Below are 19,325 nucleotides of genomic sequence, written 5' to 3'. Positions count from 1 at the left end.
GGCGATGGAACCCTGGGGCTGTTCTGATCAGGGCAGGGTGACACCCTGCGTTGTGGTGGGCACTGCTCCCTGCTGGTCGTCTCTGTCTGGCCTGGCTCCCCTGCCTGCGGTGCTGTCCTCCCTCCAGAATCTGGTAGACAAGCTCAACCTGAGGGCCTCTCTCAGGGTGATGTGGGCCTGCCCTGTAAGTGTGGGAGAGGGAAGCAGAGCTGCGTTAGGACGGAATTAGCCTTTAGTGGATACTGAAGCCAAAGCTCAGTGAGGTGAGGAGAGAGAAAGCAAGGGGGTGCCTAAAGTCTGTCGTTCCACAGGGATGAGGGTGTGTGCCTGAGAAGATATGGAAGGATCCAGAGCAGATGTGTGACACATGGTCACCCACCCTGAGGCTAGGGTGGTGAACTTCCTCCCGGAGAGGTGAGTGTCTTTACTTGGCTTGTGTATTTTCCTGCCAATCCAATGCTTTGGGGGCTCCCTGGGATTCCGTCCGGGTGGGGGGAGCCTCATTGCTTTCTTTCCTAGGGAGCTAACCCCCCCTGTGCCCCACCCCAGGAAGCCTGTGCACACCTAGTGCACCTTGCCTTCTGCACCAGTATGATACCAGGTTGAGGAACGGTGTGTGTGTGTGTGTGTGTGTGTGTGTGTAAATCTTCATGGCGATTTGCATAACATGGCAGGTAAGGATGGTTGCTGTCACTGTCATAGCTTCTGGCCTCCCTCCCCTTCCCCCGCCCCCTCATAGTTTGGTTCTGACCACTTGCTCCCAACTCCGTGCTGGACCTCGCTATGGGATCAAGTGCACGCGTGGCACAAAGGAGAGCCCCCCTCCCCCCAAGGAAAGCACTTCACCGTGGAGAAATGCTTTCTAATTGGCAGACTCAGTAGTGTCAGATGAGAGCAACAGGGTAAGTGTCGCCATTGGTATTGCCCACTCTCCTGCTGCTGCCTCAAGTCCATGGGCCCTGCACACCCATATCTGCTGGTGATGGGCACTGTTCTACCATCAGATCCCAGGCCACAGAACTCTCCTGCCCACAACCTCTGTTAATCCACAGGGTCGTCTTAGACAGACAGAAAATCAAAGCGGCTGTCACTTGCCCATCCCTAAGTCCAGAAGGCATGCTTTGAATCTTAAGTGGTGTCCAATCTCATCTGTAGCATAGCTCTCCCGTCCATGTCCCTCCAATTTCTGCCTCTCCACACAGGCCTCCCCCGTGCTTCTCAGTGGAGTCTCGTTCCTTTCTGCTCACCATGAGTGGGTGTGTGTCAGGGGTCTACTCCTTTCCTGACTGCTCTTGCCTTGGGCCCGCACTTTCCTATCAGCAGTGAGCATGCCGTGCGTGTCGTGCATGCACTCTGGAAACAAAGCCCACATCTGTCTGATCCTCAGGAGAGGCCCACTGAGGGTGCCGATGACCACACACGGAAGAACCACGGAGGGCTCACAAGCCACAGTCGCTCACTGCTCCTGCCAAGACGCAGGCGGCTTCTGTCATTACCGGGCCAGCACCAGGCACAGCGCTGCAGAGCACTGTGGACCCGGGGCTCCTGATGCAGTTCCCTGAGGACCCTGGTCATTTGGGGGACTCCTGTTAGCCCACGACCCCTTCGGTGAGTGCGGGCACCCCGACCTCTCCCTTAGGGACTCCAGGCCTTGCCTTACCCATGGGAATTCCCGACCGGACAGAAATATGTGAGGCAAATGATATTCGCTTCAGTCCCTCAGCCCTCCCCTTCCCACCCTCTGTATCCATAAACACCCGTTGGTAATTCTAGCACCAGATCCCTATTCACTGCTCAAATGTACAGTGTCCCCTCTGCCGTATTCCCGTTCAAGTCTTACCGACTTCCAATCTGATCTCACAGTGCATAAAGTGGCTCTCAACATGCAGGAGTCTAGGTCTGGCCCAGGCCACACCTGCTGGGTGATGCAATAGTAAATGTGGACTGTGCAATCTGGGGCCCAATTTAGGGATCACCCGCAGTGGTTCTTCCTCCGAGAAATCTGTGTGATCTCACAGGGTTGGCCTGCTCTGATCCAGCCTCCGTGGAGTCCTAGGCCACAGGTATCTATCTGCTGAGGACACGGAGGAAAACATAGGCACCTCAGTTACTTCCGGCTGCCCTCTGCTGGACCTTCCGAGCACATGCTCACCAGCAAGGCTGACTGAGCACCATCTAGCCCAAGCAACCATGCCCCCATCCATATGCGGGTACCACACCTCGGGCACGAGAGAGCCCACCGCTCACTCGGTGCCCTTAGCAATCACGGAGGCCCGCGTTATAGTTATAGAATGCAAGCTTTCCACCCCAGGCACGGGTGCCTGCAGGAGCTTCTGCTTCCCTCAGGCGTGATGTTCTCAGCCTCACACACTTCCTGAGTTAGAAAACATACCCGGGAATATCAAGTTTGAGTTCAAGCCCACATGCCAGGACATCCAGGCAGCATCTGTAACTAAGTCACAGAGAAAAGCGTCTGCACCCATATCAGGCCACGCTCTCCCCGGCGTGTGTATTCCATCTGTGCAGGCCTACTGCGCCATGCCTTAGAAAAGCCCTCCGTCTTCTACAGCCTGCTTAAATATTGTCAGTTTTGCCATCCGGCTCCATCGATTCAGACATCACCTCTAGTGCACTACCTTCAACAGTTACCTTTCCGATGAAAGCAGCAAAGTCTTCCCCAGAGGTGCACGGAGAAGGGTGCAAGACGGAATCCTGAAATCCCTGTCTCAACACATGCTTTGGCCCCGTGCCCAAGGCTTTCTGTCAAGAACTCGCACACGGTCTCCGTGTGCGACGACCATTCACGTTTTGTCCAGATGGGAACTTCCAGATGGCTCCCCTCCCTGTGGTGAGACAAACAGACGGGGCCCAGTCTGACGAGAGGGTGTGAGAAGGGCACAGAGCGTATTCTTCACACGCAGGGGCCGAGATACAGGGAGAGACGCCGGTGATGGGCTGCTGGGTCAGAGGGAAACCCCAGCTGCACACCCTGTAACACAGCCCAGCTGATGCTTGCTTAACCCATCTGTGAGCAGAGCAAAGACCCCGACCCGGGCACAAACTAACACCCGTCGAGGGAACAGACGCTGCCCCTTCTTCAGGTGCTCTCATACCGCACTGACTTTTTTTTTTTTTGCCTCAGTCTGCCTAGCTGCGATTAGTGGCCACTTTAGTGGCGGCTGTCTTTTGGAGGCATTTCTTCCCTTCTTGTGTGAGGTCTCCAGGCCAAGAGATCTGGAGACCTCGGCTTCTATCCTCCAAGGGAACTGCCAGTCCTCATCCACGTTTACCTCCTCCTTAAATGCCTTCCAGCTTTTCTCTCTCAGACAACACAAGCTACAACTCTCTCGGGTAAGGTGCCATCGCACCAACACGGCCATTCTGTCAAGAGCACGTGTGACAATCATTGCCAAACAGCGACAAGGCAGCCATTTACATAGGTTGGCAAGCTTTACCCTTTCAGGCACTGAAAGGATAAAGCTCGCACCAACGCGGTGAGGTGTCACCCGAGGACAAAGAGACAGGGCTGGCTGAGCACCAGTCCTTGGGGCTTCGCGTCAAACAGTAATAGCCAGAACCTTTCCTGTCCCACGAAAGAGCCAGCACGTACCCACGGCACACTCACGGGCCCAGCTCACATTCACTCAGGATGGCTGCAGGCACCTACCTGTGTGCCTCGCGTGTCTGTCTAGTGATCCCACGTCTCCACTCTGTGAGTATCTTTCGCTAATGTATCTGTAACCAGGAAAGAATGGCTTGTCCCCATTGTCATGGCAACCACTGTGTCATAGGAAAAACGTTCTCCCCTAGTAAGAGGCCAGTTCTCTGTAGAAATCAGGAAGGAGGCTGCCTGACTGTTCACTTACATCTCTGTCACCTAGTTCCCCCACCATCCCCTGCAGCTGCACGCATGAAACAGAGTAAGCATGCACACAACGACAGAAGACGATGCTGCCTGCCATTCCAGGGTGCAGGGGCCTTGGTGCTGGGCTTTGACAAGGGGCCGGGACAAGGCAAGACAAGAGCTGACAGGCTCCGTTCTACCTTCTACTATAATAAGATCAGGCAGGGGCCAGGTCTGAGAAGGACACCTTTTCACCTGACAGAATTTGGAAAGCAGGCACTTTGTCTCTCCAGCTGGAAATAAGTGTTCTAGGTCACTTTGCAACAAATATGGAGGACCGTGAACCTCCAGGAAATCAGGTGGCAGCATCATTCCCCCCACCCCTGTCCTCACAAAAAAAATTACATGGTGAATCTCAAGCAGAAAGGAGAGAGAACCCACTTCAAATGGCAGGAAGCTTTGGAAACCTCAAAGCCATGCACAGTGACATATTCCCTGCAGCAGTGCAACACCCCAAAACAAACCCAAACAGCAGCCATGTAGGAGAAAAGAAGTATTCAATATCCCCAGGCGGTGGAGGCTATCCCATTTAAATCAACACACCACACACACTCACACACACACACCCCACACACCACACACCACACTCATACACAGACACACTCTCACACAGACACCAAACAATACACACACACACACACACACACACACACACCACACAAACACAGACCTCTTACACCTGCTTAAGGTAATGGCAGAACAGAGGACAAAGTTAAGTTTAAAATTAGGACCAGGGAATTGAAGGGGGTGTTTCTGACTGTTTTTTCCTGGAACTCACAAGAATTCTTAGGGCTTGTGAAAAAAGAAGTTTCAGACATACACATTGTATAAACAGTAGCATATTTATGTCAGAATGGCTGTGACAGATTTTATTGCACAATGAAAAGTGTTAAGACGATGGAAGACAGCGTGTGAGAGAAATTTGATAACTTGTGTTTATAACTTGTGTTTATAAAAGCTCACACCTCTATAACCTGCAGGTCTTGTATTTGTATTTTACTGAAATTTGTTTGGTGAGGTTGTCCTTTTAAACTGACAAAACCTCTCAGCTGTCAAACTGCATCAGAGATCTTTGAGAAGGATGAAATTTTACTTGAATTACTGATTAAAAAACGACAGAGAACTTACTTGTTTGGCACCTAGACCTCAGGGTTTTCCGTGGTCACTGAAGGTCGCATTTGCCTTTTGATGTTTAGAGCAGGGCCTGCCAGGCTCCAGAAGATCCTGTGGGCTACGAAATCTGTAGGCAGACAAGCCTACCTTGACCTGAGCAGCTAGGCTGTCGATTCCAGAGATTTTTTTCGTGTCTGGAGATCCTCAGTTCAGATGAAAGGCAGTTTTTCTCGGTGGTCAGCGCTTGGCAGTCGAAGCAAAGTGTGGATGGACGTTGTTCTGTGCCCATTTGCTTTCTGTCTTCTTTTAAGGAAGTAGAGTGCTGCTGCTAGGAGCCAACCTGTCTCTTTTTGTTATGAAAAGTTTATTAATAATTAAATATTTAAATGCCATGTCTCCCAGATCTCAGAGCAGTTGTGGGCCGTTTATCAGGTGGAACTACAGTATGGAATCTGCCTGGAGAGCCGGGCCTGAGCTTGACTGTACCGGCTCTTAATTTATCAGGCAAGATTTACATTTGTAAAATGACAGAAAGAAAGAAAACTGCTTGCAATAGAAGGTTAACGGCCGAACTGACAATAGTAGAGAACATCTTACTACATTTTAAATGAGGTTTGGATCAAATATGAAGTGTTTTTGTAAGAAACTTAAAAGTACATGCCAGCATAAAACATAAGACTTATTGTTTCTGCAGTCTGAAATGAGATGCAATGAACAGACAATTATAACATTTAATGGTAAACACAGGTGCACCTAAGTTACATGTATGAACATACACACAGAGGGAACAGGAATTGGGCAAAGTGGATGTTCTTGGTGCGGCCAACCTAAGGCGTGCCACTGCACAAAACACACAAGCAACAGAGTCAGCACTGGGGGAGCAGACAGGGGAAACTTCAGTAAAGATGACAGGACTTGGTCATCTACCTGGCTCTCAGTTAAGATGTCGGTGAAGTCATCTGACCTCAGTTAAGATGATGGTAAGTTCACCTGACCTCAGTCAAAATGGCAGCGGGACATACAGTGTATGGAAAAGCCACGAAATTTGAGCTGCAGGGATTTTAAGTTTAATAAAAAGAGGGACCCAGAGGTGTGATCTGCCCTGTACCGAACCACCATACCACAAGCCGTGGTGGGGAGCAAAAGGCTGGAATTGAAAACAGCCGCCTCATGGATCCGACCAATCTTGTTGGCAGCAGTAGCGGTGGCAGGGACAGTTTGAGGAATCTCCTTCCGTTTGTTTGTATGTTGACAGTAGTTAGAAAGCTCCCATAAAAGTGGAGCCTGGGGGACACTGGCGGAGTGAGGGAAGGAGCTGAAGAATTAGGACATTAAGGCCTGGGGTCTTAGGGCCTCTAAAAGGCACTCATCCCAGGGAATGGCTGGATTGACGGACATTGATGAAAGCCTGTGAAAATGGTGACACCACAAGGCCTATAGAGGGACATCTCCCATCTAAAGGCTGGTGACTAGGCTTCAGGGCCCGCGAGGTGATCATGGGCCTCACTTCCACCCTGGAGTGGACAAGGCTCAGAAGGGATGCCTGGGAAAGCTTCGTGAAGGTGCTAGGGATCCCGAGGCATGAGCAGGACGGCTTGTATGCCCTGCAGAGACTCGGGGCCTTCCACATGGCTCGTTCAGTACCCTGTGAGCGTTCCCGCCATTCCGCACAGGTCCTTACTTCCACATGTGTGAGCATTGCAAACAGGGAGCAGAGGTGTTCCGGGCACTTTCAGCCCTTTCTAGGTGAGTTTCCAGTTTGTGCACGCACAACCGAAAGCTCCAAGTCAAGTATGCTTCCTTGCAGGGTCGGTCTCAAGACGGACCAGCGCCAGCCTGGCTCACATATGCTGACATGGTTCTCTATAGAGGTAGAACACTTCCCCATAGTGAGGCCGACCTGGGATGCCGCCCCCTCCCTCGCCCACACGGAGGACAAAGAGGTAAGGGAGTCAGTCTGAGGATTGTGCAGAGCTGAGTCCCTCTGGGTGAGTGAGTAGTTACTGAAACCCAGGTTAGTCTCTGAGATGACGTCCTGAGCCCAAATTCCCCAGTGGAGTGGAGGAGGCCTGGAAGGGCTGTGTGGAAAGCTCTGATAGGAAGCAGGGACTGAGAAGAGTGGGCGGGACGATATGTGTGCTCACAAAGGACCAGGGACCTGTCACATGGCCCTTTCTGATGTCTGGGCCAGTGAGACATTCATCCGGGTCCACAGGTCCACAGTTGTGCTGAGTCAAAACACGAGTGTGGGTGTTTAAGGTCCTCCCGAGCCTTAAAGGGAAATTTCCCCTCCACGCGTGTATACGTGCGTGCACGCCTGCGTGCGTACGTGATTGTGCGTGGTTGTGGGCGGGCCTAAAGACATTGGACAGGAGCACGCATGCTCACGCGCCCACGCTTTTCCACAGAGGCCGACGACTTACCGGAAGTGAGAACTAACTGGCTGTGACCGCTGCCGAGGGGAAGCCGGGTTTCGGGTCGCCCTCCCGAGGCCATTCCTCTAGGTGAGTGACCAGGTGTTAGGACCCAGGATCTTCCCTGAGGTGGTTGATGCCTGGCTCCTGAATTCCACACCACATCTCCGCTCCTCATGGCCCAGGTTCCCGGAGGAAAGTCTAGGAATGCTTTGTGAGGGACGCGGGACTGAGAAGAGCGGCCCAGAAACACGGGTGCTTGGGGAAAGACTTAGGGACCTCCCCATGGCCCGTTCTGAGGTCCCTGGGCACTTCAGATGTCCTCCAGGACATCCGTGGAGGGCGGGCCTAGGTGAAAGGGGCGGTGGGTGTTGAGGTCCTCGCAAGCCATAATCAGCTCTATTCCGGAACACGCGTGTGCCCCCCCCAACACTCAAGTCACGTATGTGTCATTGCCCCGTGGGCCTAGCTAGGTGTGACGCACCTTCGTGGGTAAGGAGGGTCTGTGGGGATCAACGTGAATCCTGTCCTCCTAGGTTTGTGACGAGGTATGGGGCCCCAGGAGAGCCCGTGATGTCCAGAGCCTCGCTTCTGAATGTGACTGGAGGAGGCCAGATTGAGCAGTCTGAGAAAGCTGTGCTGGGGCCCCACGGCCTGAGGGCACTGGGCAGGGCAGTTTTGCCTGCTGCTGGAGGGACTAGGGACCTTCCAGGAGGCACCTTTTGTACCTCTTGGGCATTTTCCAGATTGGTCCAGGGCAGAGAGCTAGACGGGCGGGCACACCGAGAAGAGGAGGTGCTCTGGGCCTTTCCCACCCTCGATAGTGGGGTCCCGTTTCAGCCATGTGTGACTGCAAGCCCAGAGTCCCTAGACATGATTTCTAGGTGAACCTTACCATGGAAGTGGAAGAGCCTTGGTTAGACCCTTGCCTACCCTCCTTTCCGCTCTTCCAGAATCAGGGATTCTTAGGTTCAGGAAGTGAGGACGAACTAGGTGTGATCCCCCTCGAGTGGAAGGACAGTCTCAGAGGATGGAGGTGAAGCAGGTCCACCTTGGCGAGTGACTGGTCACTAAGGCCCGCCATGGTGGCACTTGAGGTGATGTCTGGAGCCTCTCTTCTGCATCAGACTGCAATCAAGGACAGAGGGGAGATCTAAGAAAGCTCTGTCAGGACCGCAGGGCCCTGAAGGAGTGGGCAGGACAGCATGTGTTCTGGTGAAGGAAGTCCTGTCCCTTCGAGCCCCCGTTACTGCAGTTCCCGGACCAGTCGTGTGCACCTTCAAGTCCAGGTCAACACACAAGCTTCCTTACTTGCATGGGTCTAGTCCTTTAGCTCCTTGCAGCAGGCTCATCCATGCATGCCTGCATGGTTCTCCACCTGATCACACATCATCCCATTCGGGGATGTGGGGCCCAATCAGGTGGGACAAGCTTCCCAAGAGAAGAGAACTCTCAGGGAACTGTGGCTGAAGTGTGGTCACGTTATCTGGGTGGGTCCCTCTTCTGAAGATCTGGTGGTTCCAAAATCAGAGTCAGCCTGGATCCACAGTACTTGGTGCTGTATCACCTACCACACACGCCAGGCACTACCCCACCCCCACTCTGCCACACACACACACTCACACACACACGCTCACACACAGACAAACACACACACTCTCCTCGTGTCTGTGCACCAGCTGGGCCCACATGCGAGGCATTTCTCATGCACAGGAGTTGTTCCAGCCAGTAGGAAAGCATGCTTGTGGAGGCAGGCAATGTCTAGGTGTTACCTTCCTCTAAAGAGAACGAGGTTTCTGAGGGAAAGGTCTTGGAGTAGGCTCCTCTTGGTGGGTGACTGCTTATTCAAAGAGAAACTGTGTCAGAGTGTGCGGAGGTGATCAGGCTTGTGACTGGAAGATCCAAACTTGGCCTGTGAGGTGACTTGTCGAGGGGCAAATAGAAGGGCGCCCGGGGGCTGCACTTCATCACAGAGGGGTGTGGATCGTCTTGGGGCTCCCTACAAATGCCACGGTGAAAAGAGTAACGATCCCCATGAGATCAAAATGAAATCTGTCTGCAGATACCTTAGTTATTTAGCAGATGTTGGTTCAAACTTCTAGAGACTGACCCCAGGAGGGTTGTTTTTGACACGATTAAATAAAGCACAATTTGGGGGAAAAATTTCTGGTAACGATGATCTCATTAACATGTGCAGGATGAATATGGAGGCCTGACTACATAGAAACTCTCTTGCAACGTACATGTGACCTCTACCACGAAGATGGGTTCTATAGCTTAGGGACCTGGGGTCTGGTGTAGCTCAGTCACGCGGATACCGTTGAGGTCACCAGGCTGTAATGTCCATGGGCCATCTCCCCTGAGGATGGGCTTTGTTGACCGAGAAACCAAACTAAAGTTGAAGGTCTAGGGAGGAAGAGTCAAACATAATAATCTGGGAGATCCGGGTGTGGTCTGGCTCTGCAGGCAGCACAGATCACCAGGCTGTTAACAGCATCCTCTCCAGGTCTTCTGGTGGGAACAGACGTCGGCATCCCTTCTGTTGACGAGACAAGCCTGGGTGCTTACCATTCCTAGTTCCCATAGTGCTTGTCTGTGAGCACAGCGGCCTCATGCCCACTTACAGGCTGTGTGTCACTCACTGTGCGTGGGTATATTGGCGAACCTCTGCATTTGCCTCCATTGGGTCCTTCAAGGATGTTGGAGTCCATGTGTTGCTTCTGAGACATGCAGACTCAGAGTGGGTAGGGATTTCAGCTGAGTGTTCAGCAGGACTCGAGCGTGAAGTGCAGGGACTTGGCTCCAGTGACCCCATTGGCCATCAGTGGGCTGGTGTCTGGATTAATGGCCACTTGGTTTGGGGGCCAGCCCAAGCAGTCCTATCCTGGGGGCAAGAAGTCAGCAGAAAGGGCTGAGACTGAGGGCTACAGGGCTGTGGAGAGCTCTGCATCCAGACAGAAAATTGGGACAGAATGTGATTGGATGTTGCGGGATATCGGTGTCATCCTCCTACCTCCCCTTGGCTGCAGCAGGAGAGTGCCAGGACTCATGGCCACAGCCTGTGCAGTCTGAGTCCCTGTTTCCATTGCGACCACGACATTCTTCTCGGTGTCTTTACTGTCTGTGTGCACCAACATTTCAGGAGTCGTCCCCAGCCCCGCAGAGCCCCAGCCATGTCAAGCAAGGAGCAGAAACATACAGAGAGAAGTGCCAAGCGCCCTAGGGTTGATCAGAATCTCCCACCAGATGACTTGCAGAACCCAGGTCGAGTCACCCCCGGTAACAACTGATACGGGGTATATGGGTGGGGGGGATCCTAACCGAGGGGGGACATTCTGCTACTCCTTGACGGGTGGAGCACTGGGGTGGCCTAGTGCTCACCGGGTCTTTCCATGGAGTTCCAGGTGTGGGTGTGGGGATTCGCGTGCTGAGAAGTGATTCTCAAGCACGCTCTGGGTTTCTGTCCCCACCCGATGTTCTTCCCCGTGGCTGAGGTGCAAGGGAGTTGGCCTTGGCCAACAGGCCTCTGAAGAACCCGTGGGCCACGGTGGTTTTCCTTGCAAGGCTTGTACAAACACAAGTACCTGCTGTCCCCAGACTCAGGCCTAGTTGAATTTCACCTGGGTGGGACTGGGGTGGGTCATGAGTTCCTGGAAGAGTACTTTCAAACTGCCCTCGGCGATGGACTCTGTGGACCCCAGACTGAAGCTGTTTCCCACGTGCGACCATGAGAACAGCACACTTCATTCACAAAGGTTTTTCCTTTCTTCTTGGTGCAGCAAACAATCTGGCGGCTGGTACCAGTGAGATGGGCAGCTGTTCCTCAGGATCAAACGTGCAGGAGGCCAGGTGATGTCTTAAAGCAACTTTGGCCTGACCCAGGAGGTAGTTTCAGTGTGGTTTTGTGCAGAAACTTCTGCCCTTTTCTGGGAGACGGCTACAAACGGAGAGTTTAGTGTTTCGTGAAATAAGCCAGCACCAGAGACAACAGTCAGCTGTTTTCTCTCATTTGAGGATCCCAGATTATAAATAGGTCCATAAAATGATATCACCCGAACTCAGAAGGGAGACTGGGGAGAGGCAGGCAATGGCCAATAGAGGGGAAGGTTTGAGGAGTGGAGGCCAACTCTGGAGGTGGAGTGTGGTCACGTGGCATGAAGGTTGAAGAGACACTGCTGGGTACTAGAGGAGGAGTAAGTAGTGGGAGGGGATTGAGGAAGGAGGAGAGTGAATATGGCTGTAGTTCAGGAAAGACGGCTGGGCACACCTTTATGAAACCCGTCAGTGCTGTACAGTCAATGGGCTCCGGTCAACATGTAGTATACAAACCCCTAGGCTGTCACAACGTAACACAAAGCCGCTGCTTGCGGAGAGGAGACTCTTTGTGGCGCCCAGTGCAGTTGGGCTGGGAAGGCCAGGGATGCAGTTTTCATGAGTCATCCAGCACCCAGCCTGAGGTTGGTTTCCTGGGGATATGGCTGACTTTGAGTCACCCACGCTCCAGTAAGTAACCCTTAACCGTGTGCCCATATGTATCTGCAGTGAGCTCTTTGGTTCACTGTGAAAACCTGAATAAAGGAATAAGACCAATGACCCGGGAGAGGCAAATCCGACTTTGCCTCACATGAGCGCTGGTCTCTCCGAAATCGCGTGCCTCGCCTGCCTTTCCTTCAGAGCGAAGTTAGGATGTTTGTCCTCAGTTAAGGATTCTTGTGTGCATTTTCCACAGGGAGCCTGTTCAGAAGAGGATACGGGATTTCAAAGGTGTGTTTGAGCAGGTCTTGCTAGTCCAGGAGCTTTCTTTCCGACCCTACAACTCAAGCGTGGTGAGAACGTGGTCGCCTGTCAACAGGACAACAGGAGTCTGTTAACAGTTCTGTCGCTCAGGGGATGGATTTTTATCATCATTATTAATTTTTGGAAGAGTAAATTGCCATTGTCGTCTAGGGGCTGCCTTTAGCTTAACTTTTCACTAGCTGCTCTGAACAGGGGGATGTTGCAGCTGTCACTGAGGCGGGGAGAGGGGGAGAGAGTCCTGCTTCCTGCATTGCACTGAAGATGATGGGCAAGCAGGTTGATCTCTGCTTTTTATCTTACTGCACGAATGGTATGTGGCATTTCAGCAGCTGTTTTTCACCTTCTGAATTAAGTCACTTTTCTGGCTTTCCAAAGTTGCCGTCCTCCAGGAACCCCTGCCCAAGAAAGGCTTGGAGAGCAGCATTTAGGCCATACACACCCGTGAGCCTGTCAGGGAATGGTGAAGGCACCCAGGCCGTGGCCTGGCAAGAAGAGTGTCATGGCGTGAGAACGAACATCAGCATCACGCATGCACACTAGCTTGTGGTCTGTCGTCCACAGTAGCCAAGTCAGAGTACCACATGCCCCTCAAGCTGAGACAGCTTTTTTTATTACTTGTGTAGGTGACCCTAAAACAGCATTACAAGAGAGACATCGTCAATTCTTTGCCGGTGTATAGAGTCAGTTCATGCAAGCAAGGATGTCCGACAGCATTCCTTCTTTGTGGTACAAATGAACTGCTTGGTTTTTGAGGTTTCCAGAAAACGGTTTGTCAGTGGTGGTCACTCGTCAAAGCAAGATGCCCCCATTTCTGTATTGCTAGCACAGACGAGGTAGAGGCGGGAGAATCCAGAACCGGAGGTCGTGCTCGCTACCTCTCAGGTTTGAGACCGGCCTGGGCTACGCAAGAGGCGGTCTAAAATTTAAGAAAAGAAAAATAGAACAAAGAACAAAATGAACACCAGATCTGTACATACTCCTTCCTGTTACCGTGTAGGTGGTATGTCAGGGATGAAAGAGCGCCTCTTCCTGTGGATATTTGACTTAAAGTGATACCATTTCCTTTGTCGACTAGGGGACATTACCCGGTCCTTCCTGGCAAAGAGGAAGCAGTTTGAAAAGGATATACATGCCTCTTTCAGAATCCTGAATGCAAACCTCTACAGTATTTTCAAAGCGCAGCAGAAGTCAAGGTAAAGTTGTGACCGACCCTCTGTAAAGGAAACCTGTACAGCTTTCGCTCTTCCTTCCAAAGTCACTCCCGCCTGCCATTGTGACACTGCTGAGTGGAGTCGCTAATGGGACCTAGGTAGCACTGCATTTTCTCTGTGAGCTAGTCCTGTCCATAGCTGGAGGACCGCCCCCCTCGTTTATGCCGCTCAGGTGTGTTAGCTGCAGCAGGACTGGTAAGAGAACAGTTCCTCACTTCTCAGATGACAATACAGATAATGTCCTGTAAGGAAGGCTAGGCCTCTGTGGTCCTCAAAACTGTACCTTTTAGGATGTGCCATCGGCGCTCTCTTTGGTAAATCGTCGTCCCAGTGTGGGGAAATGGTTCTGTGCACTCTTTTTGTGTATGTGAGAAGATGAAGGGTATGTTGCCTTCAGTACACGGACTTGGGCTTTCAGGATCTCTAGGTTACTCCATAAGGGGAAGGGAAGATGAATCTAATTTTAAGCCGGAAATGCAATCTTGGGAAACTTATGCCTCCGAGCATCCTCGGTGTGCGAGAGGGAAGACGCACAAAGTGATGACACCTGTAGCAAATTAAGACAAGTTCTTCTGGGATAAGAGTGATATTTCCGCCTCTCAGGAGACAATTTAATTCATGTCCCCTTTCTCTTTTGTGCCTGGCTCTTGTCTCAAAATGTGAAGTGTGTGCGTTCTTGCCGTAGCCTCACACAGCGTGACAGCGCTCAGTAATTGTGACTGTGTTTCACAGGCAAGAGCTTCACGCCATGCACTCCCAGATGTTTGAGTCGCTGCATCAGGCGTGGCTGGACGATGTGGAGAGTTCAAGGAAGCAAGAAGATCACCTCGCTGTGAGTGTCGCTCTTAGCTTGGAATAGAGCCACCTTGTCTGTTTCCGAAGTGGCAGGGCTTTGATGCTTCGATGCTGCTGCCTAGTGCCACGGAAAGGGACCTGACAGGACAGGACGGGACATGAGCATAGGGAGACAGAGAGGGTGGTGCTTGTGTCCCCGAGAGACTAGCCATCCTCTCCAGCTTGCTTCTTTTTCTGTGGAGGGGTGGTGTGGTCATGGCTTAGGAGCCAGCATAGGAGGGAGGCGGAGTAGGCACTGCTTGGAGAGCGCAGGAGAAGGGATGGGCTTGGGTGCTCAGAGGGAAAGCTATACCATCCCTGCAGTGCAGATGCCAAAGGTGCAGGACAGGGTGAGGGTGCGGTCCCAGGTAGACTTCTGACACAGTGACGAGGGAGGCAGAGTGAGAGCAGTCCCTGTGGCTGTGGCAGAGCAGGTGGAGGCTTAGCGTTCAGAGGTAGCTAAGTGTTCATGGACACAGAGTAGTGCTGTCTTTGAGGAGTCTTTCATCCTGATGGAGGGCAGGGCGGTAGTCCCAAAGATGCTGACTTCCAAAAGTAGGGAAGCAGAGCCTGGAATCTGAGGGAGATGGAGACAGATTCCAGTCTGGCGGTGTGGAGCATGTTCTCCGGACCCCACTGATTGCCATGCCGCCATAGTCCTGCTGCTTGCTCCTCATGAAAGCTCAGAAAATAAGTCACCTCCCTGCCTCAGATTCCTAGGAGGGTGAAAGTAGAGCCGTGAAGAATCCCTGCCTTTCTAGACTTTGTGTATCGAGTGTTTACAGTTTTTGACATGTTGCTGTGGAATGTTTGACCACAGGAGCTGCAGTATGTTTGCTATTTGTATTCCCTGCCCTTCTTATTAGGTCGATAATACAGTGATGGGATGATGTCACACTCCGGGGAATGACTGATTGATGAAGAACTTTGGGGGGGGTGGGGGTTGGGAGAAGGGATTCCTTGGAAGCTAGAACGTGCCCTCGTGTCTTAAAAATACTTTATGAATAAACAAAGGAACGTTTTGTGCTTAATTTTGGCGAGTGAGGTGGGACTCCACAGATGAGGTGGGGCTTATGTTAATTTCAAACTGAATAATGATTTTATAGTATTTTTGCACCAGCTAGACGGACTATCTCTCTCTGTGACAGGTCAGGTCTTGTTATGTTGCTTTTGGCACTGAAGGGCATGTCTTCAAACGCGTTCTTGAAATGTCAGCACACAAAATATCACGGGAAGCGATTTCTGTGACTGGCAGCAGGGTTGGATGTTCCGTTGTACTGACATTTTGTCATTCTTCTCCTACGTTTCAGCTTATAACTTGGAAGCAGATGAAGATTTTACAGAAAGCTGTAGGGGATCACGAAACCATGATTGGAAACGCTAAAGATTTACATGACACATTTTTGAAGGTCTGGTAGATTGCACTTGTCAACAGAACACACCCCTATGCCATGCCACGTGTCTATAAAAGGAGAAGACAGATTGGCCCTTTCTCAGCTTGTGGGAGAAGTAATTAGTTTTGCAGAGCATGATCACACTCTCTTGGGAAAATTTTCCCCACACCTAGGAGCGATGCTAAGGTTTGTTTGACCTGGGAAGCCGATGACAGTGTCGGGGGCAGCTTTCTAGCACAGGAGCTGGCGATGAGAGCTCTGCTTAGAGAGGATCGCAGTGCATCGCAGTGATGAGTTATGGACCTCCGGTGACATTGCGATGGAGATTGGCACGTCTGGGGATCCTTCAGGTTTTCTCTGACTGTTTGGATTGGACAGATGAGTGAAATACACAATGGGCAAGGGTAGCTTTTATTTTCTTTCATACATTTATAGTCTTCCGACATTAGCATTGTTCTCCAGTGTTGGTGGTCATGTGTTTCAGCATCTCCCCAAGAGATGTGGGAAATGAAAAAACTGGTAGAGGGTTAATCCTCTTTGAACTGCGAGCTGGCAGTTCTACCCTTGCTGAAGCTCCAGGTCCTAAGTGCCCTCTGCATATCCAGGGATTGAAGCAGTCCTTCAATGGGAATTCTTTTTGATGCTCTCATTAAAATGCTCTGTGAAAGATCTCTCCTCAGACCCGACTCAGATGCCCTATCTAAAGTGTTCCATGTGTCATAGTAAATTGAATGTTTTAGGATGCTGGCGAGAAGCTAGGTCTGTCTTCTCTGAGCAAGTGTGAGTACCCCTGTTGGTACCCTAGTGAATATTCCTAGCACCCCCGTGTACTCCAGGAATGTGCCTATAAGCCCAGAGTGGTGAGGGTAGAGACAAAAGGATCCCTGGGGCTTGTGGGACCACCAGAACAGTCAAACTGTAAAGTCTCGTGTTTCGTGAGAGACCCTGCCTCACAACTTGATGTGGTGAGGGGTTCTGGAAGGCGCAGGTATTCCCGAGTGCACACGTATGCTTGCAGACATGTACGCATGAAGGAAATAACTTTGAATTTTTTATGACCTCTGGTCGCCATACTCAAACACCCGTGCATGCACACTCTCCTGCACCCCCATGCACGCAGAAATACAAGTTAGTATTCAGGACCTTGAGAGCCACCTACATACATCTAGGCCTTTAGGAAGAGCTTAAGAAAGGGAACATGCAGCTCTAATGCAGCTGAGTACTGCCTGGGAGCCTGTTGGAAGAGCCACCCAGAAAGGCTCTCTTCTAACTGTGGGTGCTCAGTGTGAGCAGCAGCAGTAGCTCAGAGGGAGCCTTGTGACTGGGTTTCTCTGGCTTCCCAGGTGGTCCCTTCTGCCCTGTGCTCTTTCTTCTGCCTCTCTCGCTCTCCCTCTGCTTCTACACCCAGGCTTCCCTCCTCTCCTAGTCTTCAGTTCTGCCTCTGAGAGACTGTTGTCCTGAAACACTGCCTTTCCCTCTCCCAGATTTCCCGGTGGCCTTCTTGCTTTGTTCTCTCTGTTTCCTGTGTCCTCCGCACAACACCCTCTACCACATACACACACCCACACACACACACACACCACACCACACACCCACACCTTCTTGAAAGCTTCACTGGCTGCTTGCTTCTGTCTCTCAGTCTTCCCTCCCAGAGTACCAGCTTCCCCTGAAGTGACTCCCATTCCCTGCCCATGCTTTGCTTCTGTTTTGTGCCCAGAAAGCACCATGTGCGCTGTCTTCCTTAATGTTTCTACTGTTTGCAGTCGCCATCTGTGTCCTCTTTAGCCGCCAGCCCACCAAGCTCCCCTTCCATACCTGTGTTCAGCTAGTGTGCAGGTCATCTGTTCCTAAGCTGCTCTGGACCCTGGGAATAGGGCAGGGACTGGACCAGCGTTTTGCCCTTTTCTGGACAGAGGGCGACACACTTCTTTCTCCTCTGTGTCCACCCCTGCAGTGTCCTTTGAGAGAACAGAGGGAGTTGAGTCCTGGCTTGAGCTTTCCTTAGACCGAAGGGTCGTGGGATTGCACACTGTGTGTTCTTCAGTGAAAATCACATTCTATGGGCATGGCAAATGGCTCCTTCCTCTGGGCAGCCTTGGGGGTGTCCAGTGTGGGAATCCGTGGGGAGTCTCCAATGTGGGCCCATGCCTGGCCTCCCAGGTCTGCCCCACGTGAGGCCTTTAATATATCTCCACCCATTTTCCAGATAAGACCCTTTGCTGTTCTTGTCCCACAATGATACCACCTTAAAATGGGGGACTGGAAGGTTTTCTGAAGTAGAGTAACTCTTTAGATGTGCTGAAGTAGCCACTGTTCTTACTCTGAATTCCTAACAAGCATCCTTTGGATATGCAAAGTCGGTTCTTTTAAAATTACATGAGGTGAGGTGTCAAGCCAGACTCCAGTGGAGATTTGTTCGTTTGTTTGTTTCAGAAAGCCAAGGACTTGCATGAACATGGCAAAACTCTCATTGGTGGCGAAGAAAGTGAAGTGAAGAAACAAATCTCCAAGGCGCAGGACAGAGTTATCATGGAAAGTGTAAGTCATGGGTCTGTAATGCTGTGTGCCTCGGGATGGCTTCCTAAGGGCAGAGATGGAACAATGACCCCTAACTCTCTGTTTTCCCACAGCAAGAGCAGGATGTGTCGGTAGTTGAGACGTACCTTCAGTCCCTGGTCCTTGACAGCTGTGAAGAAACCTTCTGAAGCTCACCTGGAGGAGGCACAGGGAGCAATAGCCCTGCCCAGAGGGTCTTAGTAGTAGTCAGTGCAGCTCCTTTCTCTTTACTTTGTCGGTTAGAAATAAGACTGAGACTCTGTTGACCATGAAGTGAACCCCAACAGTTCTGTGAGTAGCAACATTTAAGGGTGGACCCTCCTGACCCTGACATTCTCCCCAGCAGGGCCAGTTACATTCAGGAAGCCAATGTCATTTGATTCTACGACAGGCTGCTTTGGTTCTCTGTCACCTGCCCAAAGTGAATGTTACCTTGCTTATTTCAGGAAGAAATAAATAACGGTGGGATCCGCCTTTCCGTGCTTGCTTTCATTCATTCATGAGGTCACAGAGCCAACTGCATTGCAAATGGGCCTTTACAGGAAAACCAGCCCCCCCTGCTCACTCAGACGTACAGTAGAGCACAACTCGTACTTTCGTGCTCAGATGCGCTAGACTGTTAACACGGTTCCCGAGGCAGAGCCAGATCTTCACCTGTTGGCTTAGAGCTTGCAGTGGGGCTCTGGCTTTTCCCAAAGACATCCAGACTCATTTCTGGCATTATTCTACACTGGCTGGAAGATCCCTGCCCTTCCCTTTGGTCAAAAATATTTTATCTGTGAGTGTGTGCATAGGCACTTACAGTTTGAGTATTTTAGGTGGGTGTTTCCACGAGCATTTTCTAGTGTTTTCTTTAGAGTTTAATTTTACTCACGTAGTTCTGCGTGTGCGTGCGTGTGTGTTTGTCTGACTCTTGTGTCATTCTCTTACTCTTGTCCTGTGCTGTATCTTTTGAAGGAATCCCGAGAATCTGTGTTCAGTACATTTGACATTTATCTTCCTGGGTGTGTCCTTTTTGAGTCTTTGCGAGCATATTCCCAGTGTGTGTAGGTACCAGGAAGGTCAGACTTTAGGCTCAGTTCCCCTAGGGCTTGAGTTACAG

The 19,325-nt window shown here is 51.4% G+C and overlaps 1 protein-coding gene across 1 annotated transcript; it reads left to right on the top strand.

The window, feature by feature from the left end:
- The first annotated feature begins 10,604 nt into the window (after positions 1-10,604).
- LOC142841252 (X-linked lymphocyte-regulated protein 5C-like) lies at positions 10,605-18,720 on the top strand. The gene is made up of 8 exons (XM_075958075.1): positions 10,605-10,710; positions 11,211-11,280; positions 12,161-12,195; positions 13,304-13,421; positions 14,172-14,271; positions 15,584-15,682; positions 18,101-18,205; positions 18,298-18,720. Exons 1-8 carry the CDS (start codon positions 10,605-10,607, stop codon positions 18,370-18,372), a joined length of 708 nt encoding a protein of 235 aa, XP_075814190.1. The 3' UTR covers positions 18,373-18,720.
- The last annotated feature ends 605 nt before the right edge of the window (positions 18,721-19,325 follow it).

The sequence above is a fragment of the Microtus pennsylvanicus genome, chromosome X (genome assembly GCF_037038515.1).
Source record: "Microtus pennsylvanicus isolate mMicPen1 chromosome X, mMicPen1.hap1, whole genome shotgun sequence".
NCBI classification, from domain to species: Eukaryota; Metazoa; Chordata; class Mammalia; order Rodentia; family Cricetidae; genus Microtus; species Microtus pennsylvanicus.
The sequence above is the reverse complement of the archived record's forward strand: the minus strand, read 5'-3'. Positions and strand labels throughout refer to the sequence as shown.